Here is a 17665-nt window from a genome sequence, read left to right as displayed (position 1 = left end):
TGTTAGTGTACTCTTTGGAGAAAGGGAGGAGGGAGAGGGACTCATTATTGTTACTATGATTTTGTGGAGCGTACTTTAAACCCTCCCCCATTAAACTATGGGATTTATTGTAATAATGATAACTGCCACCACTAATATTTATTAAGGACTTAACTGTAGGCTGAAAACCCAAGCATCCCCATGAGGGAGGTACCAGTGTCCCCATTTTATGAAACCAAGCAGCTCTCCTGCTGCTCCTCTCCCTGCCTGTGGCCTCCATATAGAACTGCAGTTAGGATCCAACACAGGGCCCTTTAGACTAGCAAAGCTGCTGAATCTCTTACTTAGGTAGAGGGCCGTGACCAAAAGTCAGTTCCAACATTTTGGTTTACCATTGACAGGAGTTTTTCAGCCACTCTCTTATTACGTTAAGAGGAACATTCAACACAAACAAAAGGGCAACTTTTGCCCAGTAAATTAATGATGGTCACAACATCAAGTATCTGGTTAAGGCTTTGGCTCATCGTTTTGCCTTCATTTTTCCTGCCCCTCCAGCCCCAATGCACTTTACTTCTCTTCTTCACCAAAAGAGACCACTTCTGCCACTGTACTGTGGTCCCACAGGAATTTCCATGTTCCCTCCTCTTCAGGATTCCTTCCACAGTTGTGCCCCATTTCTCAGGACTCTTGGAGTCTTTCTCCTCCAAATATTCTGCCCTTTCCCCATGTCCTTATCTCCTGAGCTATAGGCTACTCTCCCGCCTTCCTTCACAATTGGCTCTTCCCAATACAGTTGTCCTTTGTCTCTTTCCCTGATGTCATCTTCCATATTTCTTCCATGTGGATGGAGAAACTGCTCTTGGTGCCCTGGCCTCTGGAGGTGACTTCAACTGGATCATCTCCCAGTAACAAATTACCTTCTGCAGCTGACCTGCCATAGTCACAGCCAAACCTCCAGCCTCATCACGAATCCGAGATCTTAGATCCTGAAGTCCCCACTCTCCCAGGCTTGTCTCGTACCATGACTGCTGCTGAACCAGCTTGCTCTGTAATTTCCCGCCTGCTAGTCCTTAGCCTTTACCCCATCACCCCAACTCTTGGTCTCCAGAGTCTGCTTCTCTTCCAGTGTGGGCCCCATGGTCAGCCGTCCCGATGTTCTCATTAGCATCTTCATTTTCTCTCACTCCCTTTATCCAGGCTCACTTGCCAGCCTTCGACCTACATCCTTGCACCCAACTATTATGGGTAGAATTGTGTTCCCTAAAAAAGGTAAGTTGTATCCCTAATCCCCAGTCCGTTAGAATCTGACCTTAGTTGGAAATAAGTTTTTATTGAGGTAATCAAATTTAGAATGAGATCATCAGGGTCAGCCTGATCCAATTTGGTGTTTTTTTTAAAAGGGGAAAATTGCACACACAGACTCACAGAAGGAAGATGAGCATGTGACCATACAGGCCCAGGAACACCAAGGCTTGCCAGCAAACACCAGAAGTTAGAAGGGGTAAGGACACTTCTCCCCTAGAGCCGTCAGAGAAAGCTTGGCCCTGCAGACACCTTGATTTCTGAGTTCTAGCCTTCAGAACTGTTATTTTAAGCCACACCATTTTTGGTACTTTGTTACTGCAGCCCTAGGAAACTGATAACACCACCATTCATTTTCTCTTTGGTTCTGACTTACTAAGTGTAGAGATATAAAGTCATAATATTAGGCTGATTAGATTCTTCTACAAAATTATGGCTGTTCTCTTCAACTCAGTAGTCCTTCCTTTAATTGACTCTCATTTTTGCTTCCATAGCTTTTCTATTCTGCGTTAGCTCGAAGCCCTGCCCTCAGAACTACAAGCAGATGTTCTCTCCATCATCCTTCCTACTTTCAAATAATAGGTATCCCCTCCCTCCTTTCAAAGGTTAGGCTCTTCATTTGTGACCTTGACCCATACCTGCCCACGTGTTCTACACATTCAAGCTTTCCCTTTCCGTCTTATAGCATCTCTTTTGATTTCTTCTTCTAAGTCTACAGTCTTATTCAAGACCTTATTCAACACTTTTTAACAGCAAAAAATCCTTTACCCTGCCGTCAGTCAAACTGTTACGTTATGTCTCCTTCCTTATGTCTCCAAACTTCTTGAAAGGGTATCTACACTTACTGGCTCATTGTTCATTCATTAGAGGCTGAGAATTTGGCTTACTGCTTTACCACTCTGCTGCACAGCATGGTCATCAACTACAGTGATCTTTTTTTTTTTTTTCCTTTTAAATGCTCTGCTCCATTTGGTACCACTGACCACCCCTTATAAGCTTGCTCTCTGCAGCAGACTTACTGTCTGTTCCAGCACTGCTTTCGCAAGCTCTCAAGTGTTCGGTGTATACTGTGTACAAGGCACTATACAAGTGCTATGGAGTTTACAAGGATGAATAAACTATAGATTTTACCCTCAACTTAGATTCTAGTGAGGCTGGCACATCCACACCCATCAATACACAGCTGAAAGGTGTCGTTAGACAAACAGTTAACGTATGTGGGAGTTCACAGGAAGATCACTTTAAGCCCAGCAATGGGAAGAACTCTAATGAAGGGAATTAATTGCCTGCTTTGTGCATTAATTAGTCACATACGACTGCCTCAAGCTGCCCTGGGGTCCTCTTTCCACAGAGGTTTGTGTGGTGTGTTCATGAGAAAATATTTTAAATTAAGCTAAAATGAACAATTCAAATTAAACTTGTTTTGGCTGTCATCCCGTACTTACCTTGGCCATGAAAAGGAAGAAAAAGTAAGGCGGTGGGAAGAAGAGAAGAAAGAAAAATGATGAGGTACTATCCTCCCCTCGGTGCTGTGTTGCCTTGGCACCCAGCCTTGCATCTTGTTTTCCCACCTTCTCGTTGGCTGTGGAATCAGGTAGGTGTGTGAGAAGATTGGTTTAGATTCTACAAGAAGTAGTCAGAGGCCTTGAAAATAGGTTGATTATACCACAGTGGCTCACACCTGTAATCCCAGTACTTTGGGAGGCCGGGCCGGAGGATCACTTGAGGTCAGGAGTTCGAGACCAGCCTGGCTAACATAGCAAAACCCCGTCTCTACTAAAAATACAAAAATTAGCTAGGCGTGGTGGTTGGCACCTGTAATCCCAGCTATTCAGGAGGCTGAGGCAGGAGAATCAATTGAACCTGGGAGGCAGAGGTTGCTGTGAGCCGAGATTGAGCCAATGCACTCCAGCCTGGGCAACAGAGCAAGACCAAAAAAGTTGATTAAAACCTTTTTTTCACACGGAAAACAATTAGTTTTGACATTCTTTGTTGTCTTTACTTTGTGCGTCTTCCCTGAAAATATAATGCAGCATTCTGCTTTTTTCTTTTTGCTGCAGGTATCTGATGAGCTTTGGGAAACTCTTAACCACTGAGGAAAGGAAAAATAGCTGCTGTGGTGGAACAAAGAACTTAGAATTAGGTATGAAAAACATTTCTAGAAGCTCGTTGTGTCACTTAGGCCCCCCAGGAAGCAGATCAGCATCAGAGTCAGAGGTAGCAGTGAAAGCAGTTTTGAGGGGATAAAGCCTGTGAAAAATGAAAGGAGGTGGAATTGAGATTGGGTGAGGAAAGCCTTCAGGTGGAGGTCCTACATCTGCAAAAGGAAAGGAGGGAGGAAGCACCACTGCCTAGCCTCTATTGCTTGAGAGGGGGGAGACTTTCAACACCCATCATCCCTATTGCCAACAACACCAAGCATAACCTCCTTTCCTACTGTGAGTTCTAGTCTACTACCAAACCTGGTGACACAGGTGCCTGCTCACCAGTGCCCTTCCCCAGTGCATTCCCGATGGCCTTGATGAGTGGCGTGCCACCTGGCCCTCGAGGGAACATAGTCCTCTGCTGGGTCTTCTGGCTTCCTGTGATATATGTATCCACTCCAGGAGGCCACACTGAGACTTGTAATCCTTTTCTCCTGGGTCTGCTAGGTCAATTCGGGTATTTCAGTGGTTCTCAGTTCAGGCTATCCCTTTCTCCAGGCTTTTTTTATGAGCCATCATTGCAGCAAGTCTGCAACACCCCCTGGAGTGTTAAACCCCTTAAGCATTTTATGGATTCTGAATTAATTATTTAGAACCAATTGGTGAGATTGGCCCGAGACTTTAAACTCCACGAAGACAGGCACTCTGTATCTTGTTCATGGTTGTGGCCCGACATAGAGAACAGGCATTACCATGAGGAGGGGGCTTATAAACATTTATTGAATGAATTATTTTTATTAGGTTGAAAGAAAAGTCCTCCCACTGAGGTATAATTCCCAGCAGAAATACTGAGATGCTAGAAGCCGTATGTCCTAAGCTGAGGTAGTTTAATGCCAAAGAAAGCCTCTTTGGATTTCTACAAAGTGTAGTGTAAGCCAAAATTGACACCAGGAGGAAGGTTTGTGGGGAAAAAATAGGGGGGTGAGCATGGTGTATCATATCAGAATTCTCTTCTACATATGCGTATCACACTTACCTGCCTCAAAGCAGGGAGTTAGGAAGTGATGAAGCTATAACACAAATCTTACCATTTATTGACCAATAATAAAAGCCAATGTTTATTGACCATCTATAGCCAAGTGCCATATTAAATTTTTGTATGCATGATCTTATTTAACCCACAAGAATATGACCATTATTACAGCTCTTTCTATATACAAGATAACAAAGACTTAGAGAAGTGATTAAATGCCAGGGTTTCCCTCTGTGAATTGGAGAGCCAGGGTCAAACCCATATCTGACTCCTAAAGTGCACTCCCAAACTCGGAAGATCACTGTCTCAGTTTAGGTTCCCCCTAAAGCAAGACAGGAGACAGAAATTTGAGTGCCGGTGCATTAGTTGGAGGTGATCTTACGAAAGCAGGTGAGGGAAGGAGAAATTGAGACAGGGTAGAAAGGAGAGCCAACAAAGAGTGCATAATTGAGTGGATTGTGGAAACCGGCTCATTCTTGCTGTGGACCCTCTGAGAGACTGTGAGGAGCACACCTCAGCAGTTTCCTCTGAAAGGCAAGGAAGCAGCTAAGTATTTGCCCATTCAGTCTATTCCCTCATGGGTTGGGAGCACTACAGCCTACTCCTAGTGCAGCGCCATCACACTCCCATGACCAGGAAACACCCTTGGGCAGAGACCAGGAAGAACTTAGATTCTAGTGAGGCTGGCACATTCGCACCTGTCAACACACAGTTGAAAGGTGTCGTTAGAGAAACACCATCCACTGGTGGAGAACTGTCTGCAGATGACCAGGAGTAAGCCCAGGGCAGTGGTTCTCAACCAAGAGTGATTTTGTTTCCAGGGAATGTTTGGTAATGCCAAGGTATTTTTTATTAGGCTGCTATTAGCAACTGACATTTGATAATGTCAAGGTATTCTGAGGGGCTGCTATTAGCATCTCATTCATAGAGGTCAGGGACGCTGCTAAACATCTTACAGTGCACAGGACAGTCCTTCACAACAAGGAGCTATCTGGTCCAAGATGTGAGTAGTGTCGACATTAGAAACCCTGGCCTAGGGTTTGCAGATGGGGCATTCACAGGACTTTTTCAGGGAATGTAGATGAGACCCAACAATGATATTTGTAGCAAATAGCTCATTCACAAATGGCATTTCAGGCTAGAAGAATAATTAATAGTAGCTGTTTCTTGTCTAACTCTGAATATAAATATAAAATATGCAATGATGCAGAGTAGGCCATTATTCTTCGTAAGTCAGATCCATTAGGGAAAAGAGTAAATGGTGATTTATATGGTTTTGCTGTCTGGTTGTAACTGGAGCAGGAGTTTTGAGTTCCAAAATATAGATGCTGTGAAGTGACCTTGCATGAGTCAGTGGAAGGTGATTCCACTGGCACCCTGGGCATAGGTGAGAAAGAGATGAAGTGGAAAAAGGTCTCGGAGAGCTTTGACTTTAGTGAGTCATCAAAGCAGAAAATGTGATGTGGTTGTATTTTCATGAGCTTTTCAAATTCTGAAAATGATCAATTTTTAAAATTTTGCTTTAGGAAATAGTTGGAAAGGAGTGCTTTTCAACAAAGGAAAATTGCCTTTTATTCTAAATAACAGTGTCTTAGCTTGAAAGTAACCTCTTATTCCCCATTGATTTGGCCTTTTTGCTGATACGGCATACTGCTTTGAGGATGTTATTACCTGTGTGGTAACAGGGAAATCCAAACAAACGATGGTGGCAACGCTGCTGAGGTTGTGGCAGTAACCACTGGGATCTTTGTTTAAAACAAAATCATTGCTTGAGCTGTGTGATTATTATGTACGAAAGAGATTCCAGATCTGAGTTGGACATATTCAGAAAACAAGAAGTTTATTCTTGTAAAAAGCACCTGAAAATAAATTTCATCATGGATTTTAAATGCTGGATCAAGGACTATGATGAAGATTTATAAAAGGGGTATTATATCCTCTGATGCCCTCAGTGGTAGAATTGTTTGGTTTTTTGGCTTTTGTTTCCCATGATGCTTCATCTCTGCAGAGTTCAAACTTCTAATCCTTAAAACACCCTCCAAAGTGAATATGCATATGATAGTAGGTAGAATAGACCATTAATGCCCATTACAAATGTCCTCCATTGACAGCATGCTGGGCCCCTGCTGAGTATGAGTGTTTCCCAGGCTCTGGCTCATTAGCTCCCATCTTTTTTTTTTTTTTTTTTTTTTGAGACAGAGTCTCACTCTGTTATCCAGGCTGGATTCTCCTGCCTCAGCCTCCTGAGTGGCTGGGATTACAGGTATGCACCACCATGCCTGGCCAATTTTTGTATTTTCACCAGAGACGGGGTTTCACCATGTTGGTGAGGCTGGTCTCAAACTCCTAACCTCAAGTGATCCACCCGCCTTGGCCTCCCAAAGTGCTGGGATTACAGGCGTGAGCCACCACACCGGGCTTTGCCCCAACCTTGATCACAAAAATAATATGTCATATGGAGACCAGGAAGGTAGAGAAAAAGAGAGTGCTAGGTAAATGGTGGAGACTGCAACTTAAGATAAGGTGGTTAGGGAAGGCCTTCCTGAGAAAATGACATTTGAACAAAAACCCACATGGGTGAGATTGAAAACCGTGGAATCACCTGGAGAAAAAGCATGTCCAGCAAAGGAAATAGCTTAAAGGCCTCGAGATGAAAGGCTGAATGGCTGAGGAATAGCAAGGAGGCCAGTATGGCTGGAGCAGAATGTGTAAGGTGGAGAGAAGTGGGAAATGAAGTCAGAGAGAAGGGGTAGAGGAGGAATGGATTGTGTAAGGCTTCTTAGCCCATCAGTAAAGACATTGGCTTTTACTCTAAGATGAGAACTTAAGAGCTTTGAGCATGGGTGGCATGATCTGACTTAACATTTTTAAAGGATTACTCTACTGTAGCTGCAACATGGAGAATAAGCTAGGAGGGCAAAGATAGGAAACAGGAAGGTCAATTAGGATGCTCCTGCAATAAACCAGGAGAGAAATGATTGACTTGGACAAGGGTAGTAACCGTGAATGTGAGGAGAAGGTATCAGACTGATAGATTTTGAAGGTCAAACCAGCAGTACTTGCCGGCCAGTCGATTTGCTGATGGGCCAAAATGTTTGGCCTGAACAACAAGAATATGTATTTGCCATTTACTGAGGTAGAAAAGCCTAGGGGAGAAGCAGTTTGCAAAAGGAGATCAGGGGTTTGTTTGGGGACATGTTACATTTGGTTTAGGGTATTTTAAAGACTCCTATTGGATATTTAAAGACTCCTATTGGATATCCACATGGAGATTTTAATGGGCACTGGATATATGAATTTGAAGGTAAGAGATGATATACAGGCTGCAGATATGACTATAAAAATCATCAGCTTACACATGGCATTTAAATTCCTGAGACTGTATTAAAGCAGCATGCGTTTCTAGTTTTAGTGGGGACAATCTGAGCCATGAAGTAGAGCTGTGTCTGTTGGTGTACTGAGCGATCTCCCTGTGAATCAAGCAGACCTCAGAAGCCCTGCTCCACCATCTGTGAAAACATTGCCAGTAACCCCTGGAGAAGTATCCAGAAGAACTGCTCATATTAAATGAACTGGGTGTGACCAAAACTGCATATATGGCTCCAGTGAGTTTCCAAGACATACAAGATCAAAGAGGAAATAGTTCTGGAATTTTGCAAGGGACCAAGAATTCATGAGTCAGGAATGTGTTAAAAAAAGCATTGTAGGGATATAGAAAATCATCCAGAATGAGCAGTACAATTAAGAAGAGAGAGAAAATATGATCACAGGACCTCAACAGACCTTTGTTGATTTTCTCAGAAGATAGGAAAAAAGAAACTGAAGGAAAGCTGCCGCCAACTTTTCCCCCTCCATTGTGCCTAGATGGGGGGAGAAGGGGATGTAAACAGCAGGGCAGGGTTCAGGTAGGGTGACTAGCCCTCACTGGTTCCCAGGGACTGAGGGGTTTTCTGGGACACAGGACTTTCATTGCTGAAATCAGGGCAGTCCTGAACCAAGATAGTTGGCCACCCTGGCTTCAGGCCAGAAGGAAGGCTTCCTGGAACTGAACAGTTTGGCAGTGGAGTAGACAACAACTTATTTATTATTTAATTTGAGTCTGATAGATGAAATTAAAATCTGTGATGATTTCCCACCCTGAGTGCTCACATGCTTAACCCTTTAATTTCTGGAGGGATTTCGGAATCCTTAGCAAGCAGTGATTTCTGATAGGACCATTCAATGTAGCCCCATGGTTTGGAGGGGAAATGTTAAGATCAAAAGGAGTGGATATGACACACAGAGGGATATCATAATAACTCAGGACAGGCTCTGGGGTCTTTTGAGGCTAAAGGACCATCTCTGCAGACAGGCAGGGCCCAGTCCTGGAGGTCTCTATTGAGAACCTTATGGGCATGTTTTTTTGTGGCCACATGGTGGGAAACTGAAGTGCCAGAGCCTCCCCATTTACATGCTGCCATTGTGAGCAGTCTGTGCTCCTTAACATATGCTGATCCTGCTCTCTGCTGAGACGCTGTGTGAGCTCTTGCCTCTGCCTGGAATTTACTTTTGGTCCAACCAATGCGCACGCGCGCACACACACACACACACACTCCAGAGTCCAACCAATGCACGCACACACACACTCCAGAGCTCAGCCGAGACATCATTTGCAGTGCTTTTCCTGTGGTCACCTAAGCTCGCTCTTGAATTTTAGGAGCCCCCGTCACAATGTGGTATCATTGCCTCTGCTGGTCTGTCTTCCCCCAATCAGTTAGGGCAGCAGTTAGGTTATATCTCGTAATATAACCCACTGCCAGGTACAGGGTAAATGTGTAATAATCATTTGAATGACAGGGAGGAAATCCTCCTCTTGTTAGGTATTCTTTGCTACATATATAATCACTTTTTCCCAACAACTGCTAGTTCCTGGGTGTGAGTCAAATCCACAACATATTATGTTAGATAGAGGATATTCTGTAACAGTGAGCAAGGAACTAAGAGAAAAATAGGTACTGAGCACAACTGCTGAATATGACAGGTTCTGGTCTGGTCTATTTTTTCTTTTTTTTTTTTTAGAGACAGAGTCTCTCTCTGTTGCCCAGGCTGGAGTGCAGTGGCACAATCATGGTTCACTACAGCCTTGAACTTCTGGGCTCAAATGATTCTCCCACCTTGGCCTCCCAAAGTCCTGGGATCACAGGCATGTACCACTGCACCCAGCTATGCTTTTTTTTTTTTCTTTTTTAAGCAATAATTTTAATTGTTCCTTCCCTTCACCTCCCAGTTTCTATCCTTAGACGCTCACATCCTCTAGGGCTTGGCTGTAAAAGTTAACGAGGTAGCAGTTGCAAGCATTAGCAAGACGCTTTCGGCAGTTTGCCAAAAGCCAGGGAGCCCATCTTGAAAAGAACGTGGTCACCCCCTGCCATCATGCCCTGACTGCCCAGCATTCTGTGTGAGTGGCAAAGCCCAACTCAGGAACACAAAGCAAAAGACAGCACAGCACACACATGTACTTTTGCCACTTTTGAATTTTATTGTGGAACTGAGTTTTTTTTTTTTCCTTTACATCAAATATCCTCAATGGAAGAGGGGATATTGCACACAAATATCATAAAAGCACTACATATTACTTTCACTGGAAACTAATTTTCTACATTAGATATGACTGGATAGGATAGAAGTGATGCAGGATTATAAGACATAATACCATACACAGCTGCAGACTGACACAAACACCATTCAGAACAAGAGAGAGGAGTGTGAAGTGCTTCTCAGCCGGGCTCAAGACCACTTCTTTCCAGTGCTGGAAAGAGGGGCTGCATGCAGTGTAGGAAAAGCGTGTCTCTGAACTGCCACAGGGTGTTCTCAAAAGGGCAGCCCGGTCTTGATGCCACTTCTCCGTGGCTCCTGTTTTGGGGAGCTCCAAACAAGTGCAGAGAAGCTGCCTATTTTTTCCCTTCCTTTTCAGTTTTTGATGCTGCCTTTAAAAATCAACTTCATGAAGTCACAGATTTTTTAACAGTAAATAGTTTTAATACCAGGTGAATAACCTAATTGCTTTCAAAGAAATGCTCATCCCTAGGCTGCTTTTGGTGTATTGTTCAGTTGGTTAAAAGATAAAAGCTTACAGTTCCTTTCAAATGGAAACAGGATCTTTTCTTCTAAATCTGAAGCACAAAAAAAAAAGTTATTATCCTAACTCACAATATCATTACTGAGCAGGAACCTCCTGTGACAGGTGACTAAAGAGAGGCAAGAAAAGCAAATTCAGAATTGTAGAGCAGCTCCTAAGAGCTGAAATTTGGTAATAGAGGGAAAATGAAAGGTGGTAAGATTTCCATTAGCAAATGATTAAATCTTAATTAAATGAGTATTGGAAAGCTCCTAGACTGCATAAGCTATTGGAGACACTTAAAACATTCATATACACTGGGGAAACCATTCACTATGATATGTAACGTTAAGAAAAAAAATTTTTTTGAACTCCATGGAAAATGGTGTTTAAAGAGGGGAGGAGGGGAAGTTAGTCATTGTATCCAGTCCCACCACAAGACTGAGAAAGCATGCACAGGGCTCAGGGTTTTGAGAAAGGGGACAGAATTGGTTAAAATTGAAAATGGAGGATCATCTCTAACATTTAGTCTCTGCAGAATTTTGTTTAAGAATACTACCAAAAAGGTCATGATCATGAGTGCTATCTCGATAGAATCCCATCGTTTAAACAGAGTGTAAATTCCTTCCACTCAAATATTCAATCTATACAATTGGATTAAGTAATCAGTATGAACAAAGCTCCTAGAAGTCTGTGTCGATCTTTAGCTCTCACCATGAATGTACATGGTACATTGTGATGGCTGTTACTAAACTAATCGTGTATTTATGGAACTAGCAAAATTAGGTTAGTCACACAGGCAGGAAAGGTGTCTGGAAGGACAGGAGCAACCTGTAATGCGAATATTGGTTTTCTTGGTATACTCAGGCTCTGTGGTCATTATTGAGAACAATGGATGGAGAAAGGTACTGATAGATTTCATAGGAAAAAGAGCCAGCTGACTAGTGACAGTTTTTACATACTTTTCCCATTAAATCCCATAGCAAAAAAAAAAAAAAAAAAAGAGAGAGAGAGAGAAAGTGAGGAGGGTGGAGTGGTTATAACTGAAGACTGGCTATAATTCTCCTACAATGTTTATAGTTTTTGAAGCAAAATAATGTACATGTTAAATACATTTAATTTGGGAAATTGGAAAATAACTTGCATCTTCTGTCAAAGAAAAATCAACCAGAGGTCTGGATTTGGCAAGAAGGCTGAAAATCTGGTTTTCTTCCCACGCATTATGTAGACCAATTCAACTTAAGAGCTAACCATTAAATAATTATCTTGAGTATCTTAGGGTGTCTTATAAAATAAACTTGAAGTAGATGAGTTTATACTCAACGAAATTCATTTGCGTCACAATGACTTTTCCATCATGTGTTAATTTCTTCTACCCTTAATATGTTATTTTTCAAGGACTTGAAAGAAATGGGGTAATAAATAAAAGCTGCATTTCTAGAGAAGCCTAACAAAAATAGAATATTAATTTTCTTTAAAAAAATTAAACATTTGAAAAATGTAATTCACAGCATTAAGTAGACTGCATAGGTCCTCAGTGAAAGGACCCTGAAGAAGCATTTTTTTAAACCCTCATCGTAGTTAGCAGTGCAAAACATAGACTTATCAGACAAAAATAAACTAAAATGTTAATTTTGAAATAAATAACTAACATAGAAAATAAAATGAGGTCATTGTTCTCTACTCCGTAGATCTTAGAGTCTGCAGGAAATGTAATGTGACAGAGCACAGCACAGTTGTCACGGAGAAGTTTGCCGCATCTGAACACTGGGTGCATTGATCTGCAACTTGAAACTTGTTGTCAGTTTTAATCATGATCTGGCTTCCCAGGTTCACAGTTCAATGATGACAATGATGGAAATTTTCTCTAAACTCTACATGAACGGTAAGAGTTGAGAATTCATTTGTTTTCAATGTACTATTTCTTTTATTTTTTTTCCAGAAAAGAAAATCCCAAAGCAAATTTGTGCTAGGGTTCTTTGAACTTGGCTCTTTTACCTCATGGTTGAAGATCTTGAAAGAAGTATGTAGGATACCACTGGGTGATGTACTTGTCAAGGCCCTGAAAAGTAGCCTACCATGCCATTCTCCCCCACTCTCAAGTAGCACTTTTATGTTATGGGAATCAAGGGGTGGGAGGTATCATTATTCCTGGTAGTTATGGGTTTTTAATAAATATCATTACTGCAATATCAGACTTCAGTCTTGCCAGAACTTCAAAAAACATTATTCAATTTTTGTCTTACGAAACACTTAAAAAAAAGACTATCACTTGAGAATTTTCTTTGTAATTTCCTGTAAATGAAAACATTTGTTAAAAAGTTCATCTATGAAAAGTTCTCACATATCTTAAAAAAAAATTCTTCTGTACACTTGTTCCCATAATTATGTTGAAATTAATGGAAAATTTAAAAAGCCAATGTAAGACAAAGGAAGGTAAATACTGTACACTTGCTGAGAACCTCTTCCACCATAAGATTCACTGTTTTCCCAGTTCTGATCATAGAAGCCATTTCAGTCTTGAACTTGCAGTAGTAAAGAAGCTGTGAAAGGCACAACTTGTTTGACTGAGAGGCCACAGGTGCACTGAAGTAGGATTCAACACACATGACTCAGCATCAAACTGTTGGACCAATCAGATCAGCTTCTAGTACCCCCACACACGCTCACCCACGTGCTCCTTTAAGTATCTATAATCCTATATGGATGTTTTATAAACTTGCTGTCTCACATTAAAAAATAAGTGCATCAAGTATCTTTGTACATTCAAGTCACTTCCTAAGGCAAATTGTCTACCATATGTACTCCCAACTGCTTTGGTATTTGCTTCAGTTAATTGGGGTGGACTTGGGTGTTGCTGCATGCAGGTTAATCGACTCAGAGTGGACTAAGTGGGTGGACAAATGCTGGGAGCATGCCTTAGATCAATCTACTTGTGTGTTTAGAGTCTGAGAGTTCTGAATGGGGCCCAAACCACTTGCATGGCCAGTCTACACTCACTACATTATGTCAGTGTGCAGCCTTCAAACTGAAGGAGCTTAATTAAGATGTGAAAATATCACATGCCCTCATAACAAGTGTTGTTCTTTTTACTTTCTTCTAGCCAACTTGTTTTAGAAAATTAAGACTCTTTTTGATGACTCAGACTGACAAAAATGGAAAACTTTGCCTGTGTAGACTAAAGAATGCCTACTGCCTGAGAAAATGCAGACCTAATTGTTGGTTTATTTTCTCCTTCTTACCCCACCCTGCTCTCTCTTTTTCTCTCTGGGTATCTCACCAGAACTCTCTGTCATTACATCTCCTTCTCTTGCATTCCTTTTCTTTCTCATTCTTTCTCTCTCTCTCTCCTGCATTATCTTTGTGCTCTCACTCTCTCTCACTCTCTCCCGTGCTCGCTCTCTCTCTAAGACAAATGCCTCTACCTAGCAGAAGTCAGTTGGGTTGGCTAGTGCATGGTTTCCAAATGTTCGGCAGAGATGAAGTGGGGTAGGTAATTTTGCAGGAATTTGAACCCTATTGTGGGAATACTGTTATTTCCCTTAGCAATCAGCAAAAACTGAGAAATTTAGTGACTTGCATCACCATGACACAGTATAGCATTTGGCAGGTAATTGTTCAGTGACTTAACTAGATGAATTGACTTTTTAGAAAAGGTGATTTCAAATTGAAGAATTTCTGGAAACAAAGTTCAGATCCTGTGGTGTGGCTGGCCTTGGTTTTTACAGTTCAATCTTGCATGCAGGGAAGGATTCATCTTGCATAACCACTGTGCTGCTGCTTGCTAAAACCATGATGTTGAGGTCTTGCTGTTTCTCATGGGTCTCCTGGTACCATTCCCTCATCACTTCTGAGTCATGAGTTGGGATCAGTGTCACCTGCAGGGAGAGGAAAAAAAAAAAAAAACAGCTATTTAAGGGCAGAAACAGAAACCACATGAAAAAAAAATTGAATAGCAAGGTATTAGTTAGACCACTGGAAGAAGAAGGGAAATGAGAGAAAAATTTTCTATTTTCCTCAAGAAATGCAAAGGATTTTTCAATGTATATTTTCCAGGAACCAGAATAAAGCTGCAAAGAAAAGCTATTGTTTCTAAGGGAAATTGAAGCCTGGAACCAAAAGCAATTAATCGGTTTCTCAGTTCTTCACTGTTAAGCGAAGTGCTTCTGTTAGGGTACAATTTTTTGTATTTCCTTTAACACAACTAGTAAGTTTTGCATAAAAGATATTGCATATTTAATCCAAGGAGTTTTATCGTGCACTTCAAAGCCTTCAAAAGCCTGATCATTGTGCGTAACTAACATTTTGTCCTGAGAACAAAGATCTGCACCTTTACTTTACGTGTATGGTTTGGGATGGAGGTATGGGGTGGGTAAGTAATGTCCTGAATAGTATAAATTCCATCTAGTATTTAGTAGGGAGCCACTGGGTGCCTCTCATTAGATTTCATATGATTAACTAACAAGTAATTCTATATAATATGATACAAGCACAATTTACTAGGTAATTTTGTATAGAATCATAAATAAAACTTGATAAGCAAAGATCACAGCTGAATTAATAATGGGTGGTTCTAAGAATCATTTAAGGCCAGGAGTTCGAGACCAGCCTGGGCAACATACAGAGACCCTGTCATTAAATAAATAAGGGATGGTTTGTGGTCAGGCATGATGTTTGGGAGTTGGGAGTGTCCTGTGAGGGACTATATTCAGCAATGCTCCTACTGTGGAATTTCACATGGAGAGCTGTTTTTCTAAACGGCCACATTCCTAGCTGCAGTCTACTCATAAAACACAAAGGAAGAAAGGCAATTCCTCAGCAGCTCTCATATGGAAATATGACCGCTTCGATTCACACACACAAGACTCTTGGCATACTGGAAGAAGGGCAATTAATCTTAGGCCCATTTTGCAGATAAATGGTTTCTGCTTTAGTTAAGGTGTCTCTCCTCCAAGGCCGTGGTTGGTGGTGATGCCAAGAATATTTCAGACTACCTACTGTGTGTTAAACTGACTTTGTTCTCAGGATATTTCGTGTGTGACAGACACAGGAGGCACCTCATGTGGATCCACAATCAGCCACATGAGGTGCCTCTTTAAACACGGTTCCTTCCCATTGCCTCTGGACACAGCTCAATCTGCAGTGCAGACACTGTCAAGGAGTTCTCACCTGCATGTTGCTGCCCCACTGAGCCTTTCCTTCCAACAAAGCGTCCAGGACAGCCCGGCTGGGCTCCTCAGCAGCAGGGTCATTCCCACTCACCACGTAGTAGGAAGACCGCACTCTCTTGAAAAATTCCACATCAACATTCTTACTATTGCTGTGGTTAGGAATGTAGCACAGGTCCAAATACACAGGGAGGCCTGGGGGCACAGCAGAGGACTTGGTCGTCTTGGTAGTTCCTGGTCCTTGGGTAAATAAACAAAGACAAAGCAAGGTCATAGCAAGGTGAAGAGACCATACATCCAGCACATGTTCCCTACTCAATCACACCTTCCCTATTCAATCACAAGCAGGTCCTCTGAGACATGCAAAGTGGTGACAGCATTTCCATCTCCCTGGTAATCTGTCAAGGGCACTTACGATAGCAGTGTGACAAAACATAACATGGTTGTTTACCACCTCAATAGGAGAAATGAAGAATGGGATAGTTTCCCTTTGTGGACAACCAACATTAGGACGCAAGAAGAGTTTGAAGGCCTTTCCCAAGATGGCACTAGATATAATATCCCTCCTAAAGAAGTTGTTAATGTGCTTCTTTATTTGATAAGTGATCTAAGAAGTAGATTTTAAAAGTCAAAAGAAAACATCTGTATTTGGCAAAACATAGCTAAGTGATCTTAGTACTCTACTTTAGGGTCTCATTGATAGCGATTTTGTCCACAGCTGGATATTATACCCTAACATTCTACCTAGTAAATAGTTTTGATCTTAACCCCACATGATTTCCAAGGCCCTCAGCACCTCCATCTCATTCATAAACTGATGAAACACCATATTCTCTCCTTAGCACAGTATTCTGAAAAGTAATACTTCTTTCCCTAGACAAGGCTGGATGCCAAACTTGGGCAAAGGAAGGTTCAGAAAGACTAGGCTTTCTCTAGCTAATCAGGACATATCAGACTACAACCAAAACCCCCAGTCAAATCACAAAGGTCTGGGAAGACTAACTTGTTCCAGTTAGGAAGTGTAAAGCTTTTGAAATGTTAATAGAACTAGCATTTTGAGGCAGTGGTTCTTCAGCCTGACTATATAATCAGAATCACCTCGGATGCTTAATACTGACACCCAGGCTTCATTCTCTAGAGTCTGACTTAAGTGGGCTTGGGTTGGGGGCTGGCACTACTGTCTTTTAAAAGCAGGCGATTCTAATATGCAGCTGGTTTCATTGCTGTAAAGCCAATTAAAACACCAGCTAGATTTTATATGCTTAATCCTCTTTCTCCATAGGATATTTAAAGACTATCATCCCAGATTCAAAACCACCAGATAATTCTATCAACTGTCCAGTTTTATTTTTAGAGGTAAGGGAGTGGTGAGAATCAGCCAAAGTAATAATTAGATAAGCTAATTCATTCTATGAATATCAATAGGTTATTTTAATGAATCTGAGCTGAAAGCCCTCAAAATATCCAAAGAATTCCTAAAGAATTCTGATTTGTACTAGAAGTTTGTGAGTTACAGTTCTTCCAGTAATTAAACATGTCTGCAATTTCCCCCTCTACTCTAAATCACTACCATCAACATCAAATGAATATTGCTCACAGAAGGACACACTGACAGAACTGCTGAAAGTTGGCCCAGGTTTGCTTTAAAAGTCAATTAGTACTGCAACTTCGCCTTTTTAGACATCTAAAAGCATCTCCAAAATAAATGAAAATTAACTCATTTTCACTTATTACTTTGCCTTTAAATTACCTCTTTAAATGTCCAAAAAAAGTTTTTTTTAAAAAATTGTGTGGGCTAGGATGTAGATGTTCTGGCAAATGTGGGAGCAAATTTCAGTTGGTTTTATCTGTTTAAATGGATTTCATGTTTTCTCCTAAGTGCAGGTCAGTTGTCAACTCTTTCAGATGAAAGGGTTAATTATCTGGTGGTTTTTTCATTCAT

The 17665-nt window shown here is 41.5% G+C and overlaps 1 protein-coding gene across 2 annotated transcripts in view; it reads right to left on the bottom strand.

Moving 5' to 3' along the window:
• Nucleotides 1–9953: 9953 nt before the first annotated feature.
• The window catches only part of MAP1B (microtubule associated protein 1B), a 97718-nt gene continuing 90006 nt past the window's right edge, over nt 9954–17665 (bottom strand). The window contains exons 6-7 of one of the 2 annotated variants that reach the window (XM_032145227.2): nt 15725–15963; nt 9954–14433 (exon numbers count right to left, since the gene is read on the bottom strand). In XM_032145227.2, coding sequence (XP_032001118.1) covers nt 14278–14433; nt 15725–15963 — 395 coding nt within the window. In that variant the 3' untranslated portion in view covers nt 9954–14277. The remainder of the gene's footprint in view (nt 14434–15724; nt 15964–17665) is intronic. The other variant, XM_032145228.2, reaches the window with a different exon arrangement.

Source organism: Hylobates moloch, unplaced genomic scaffold (assembly GCF_009828535.3).
Source record: "Hylobates moloch isolate HMO894 unplaced genomic scaffold, HMol_V3 SCAFFOLD_23, whole genome shotgun sequence".
Taxonomy (NCBI): Eukaryota; Metazoa; Chordata; class Mammalia; order Primates; family Hylobatidae; genus Hylobates; species Hylobates moloch.
Note: the sequence above shows the minus strand (reverse complement) of the source record. Positions and strands in the feature narration are given on the sequence as shown.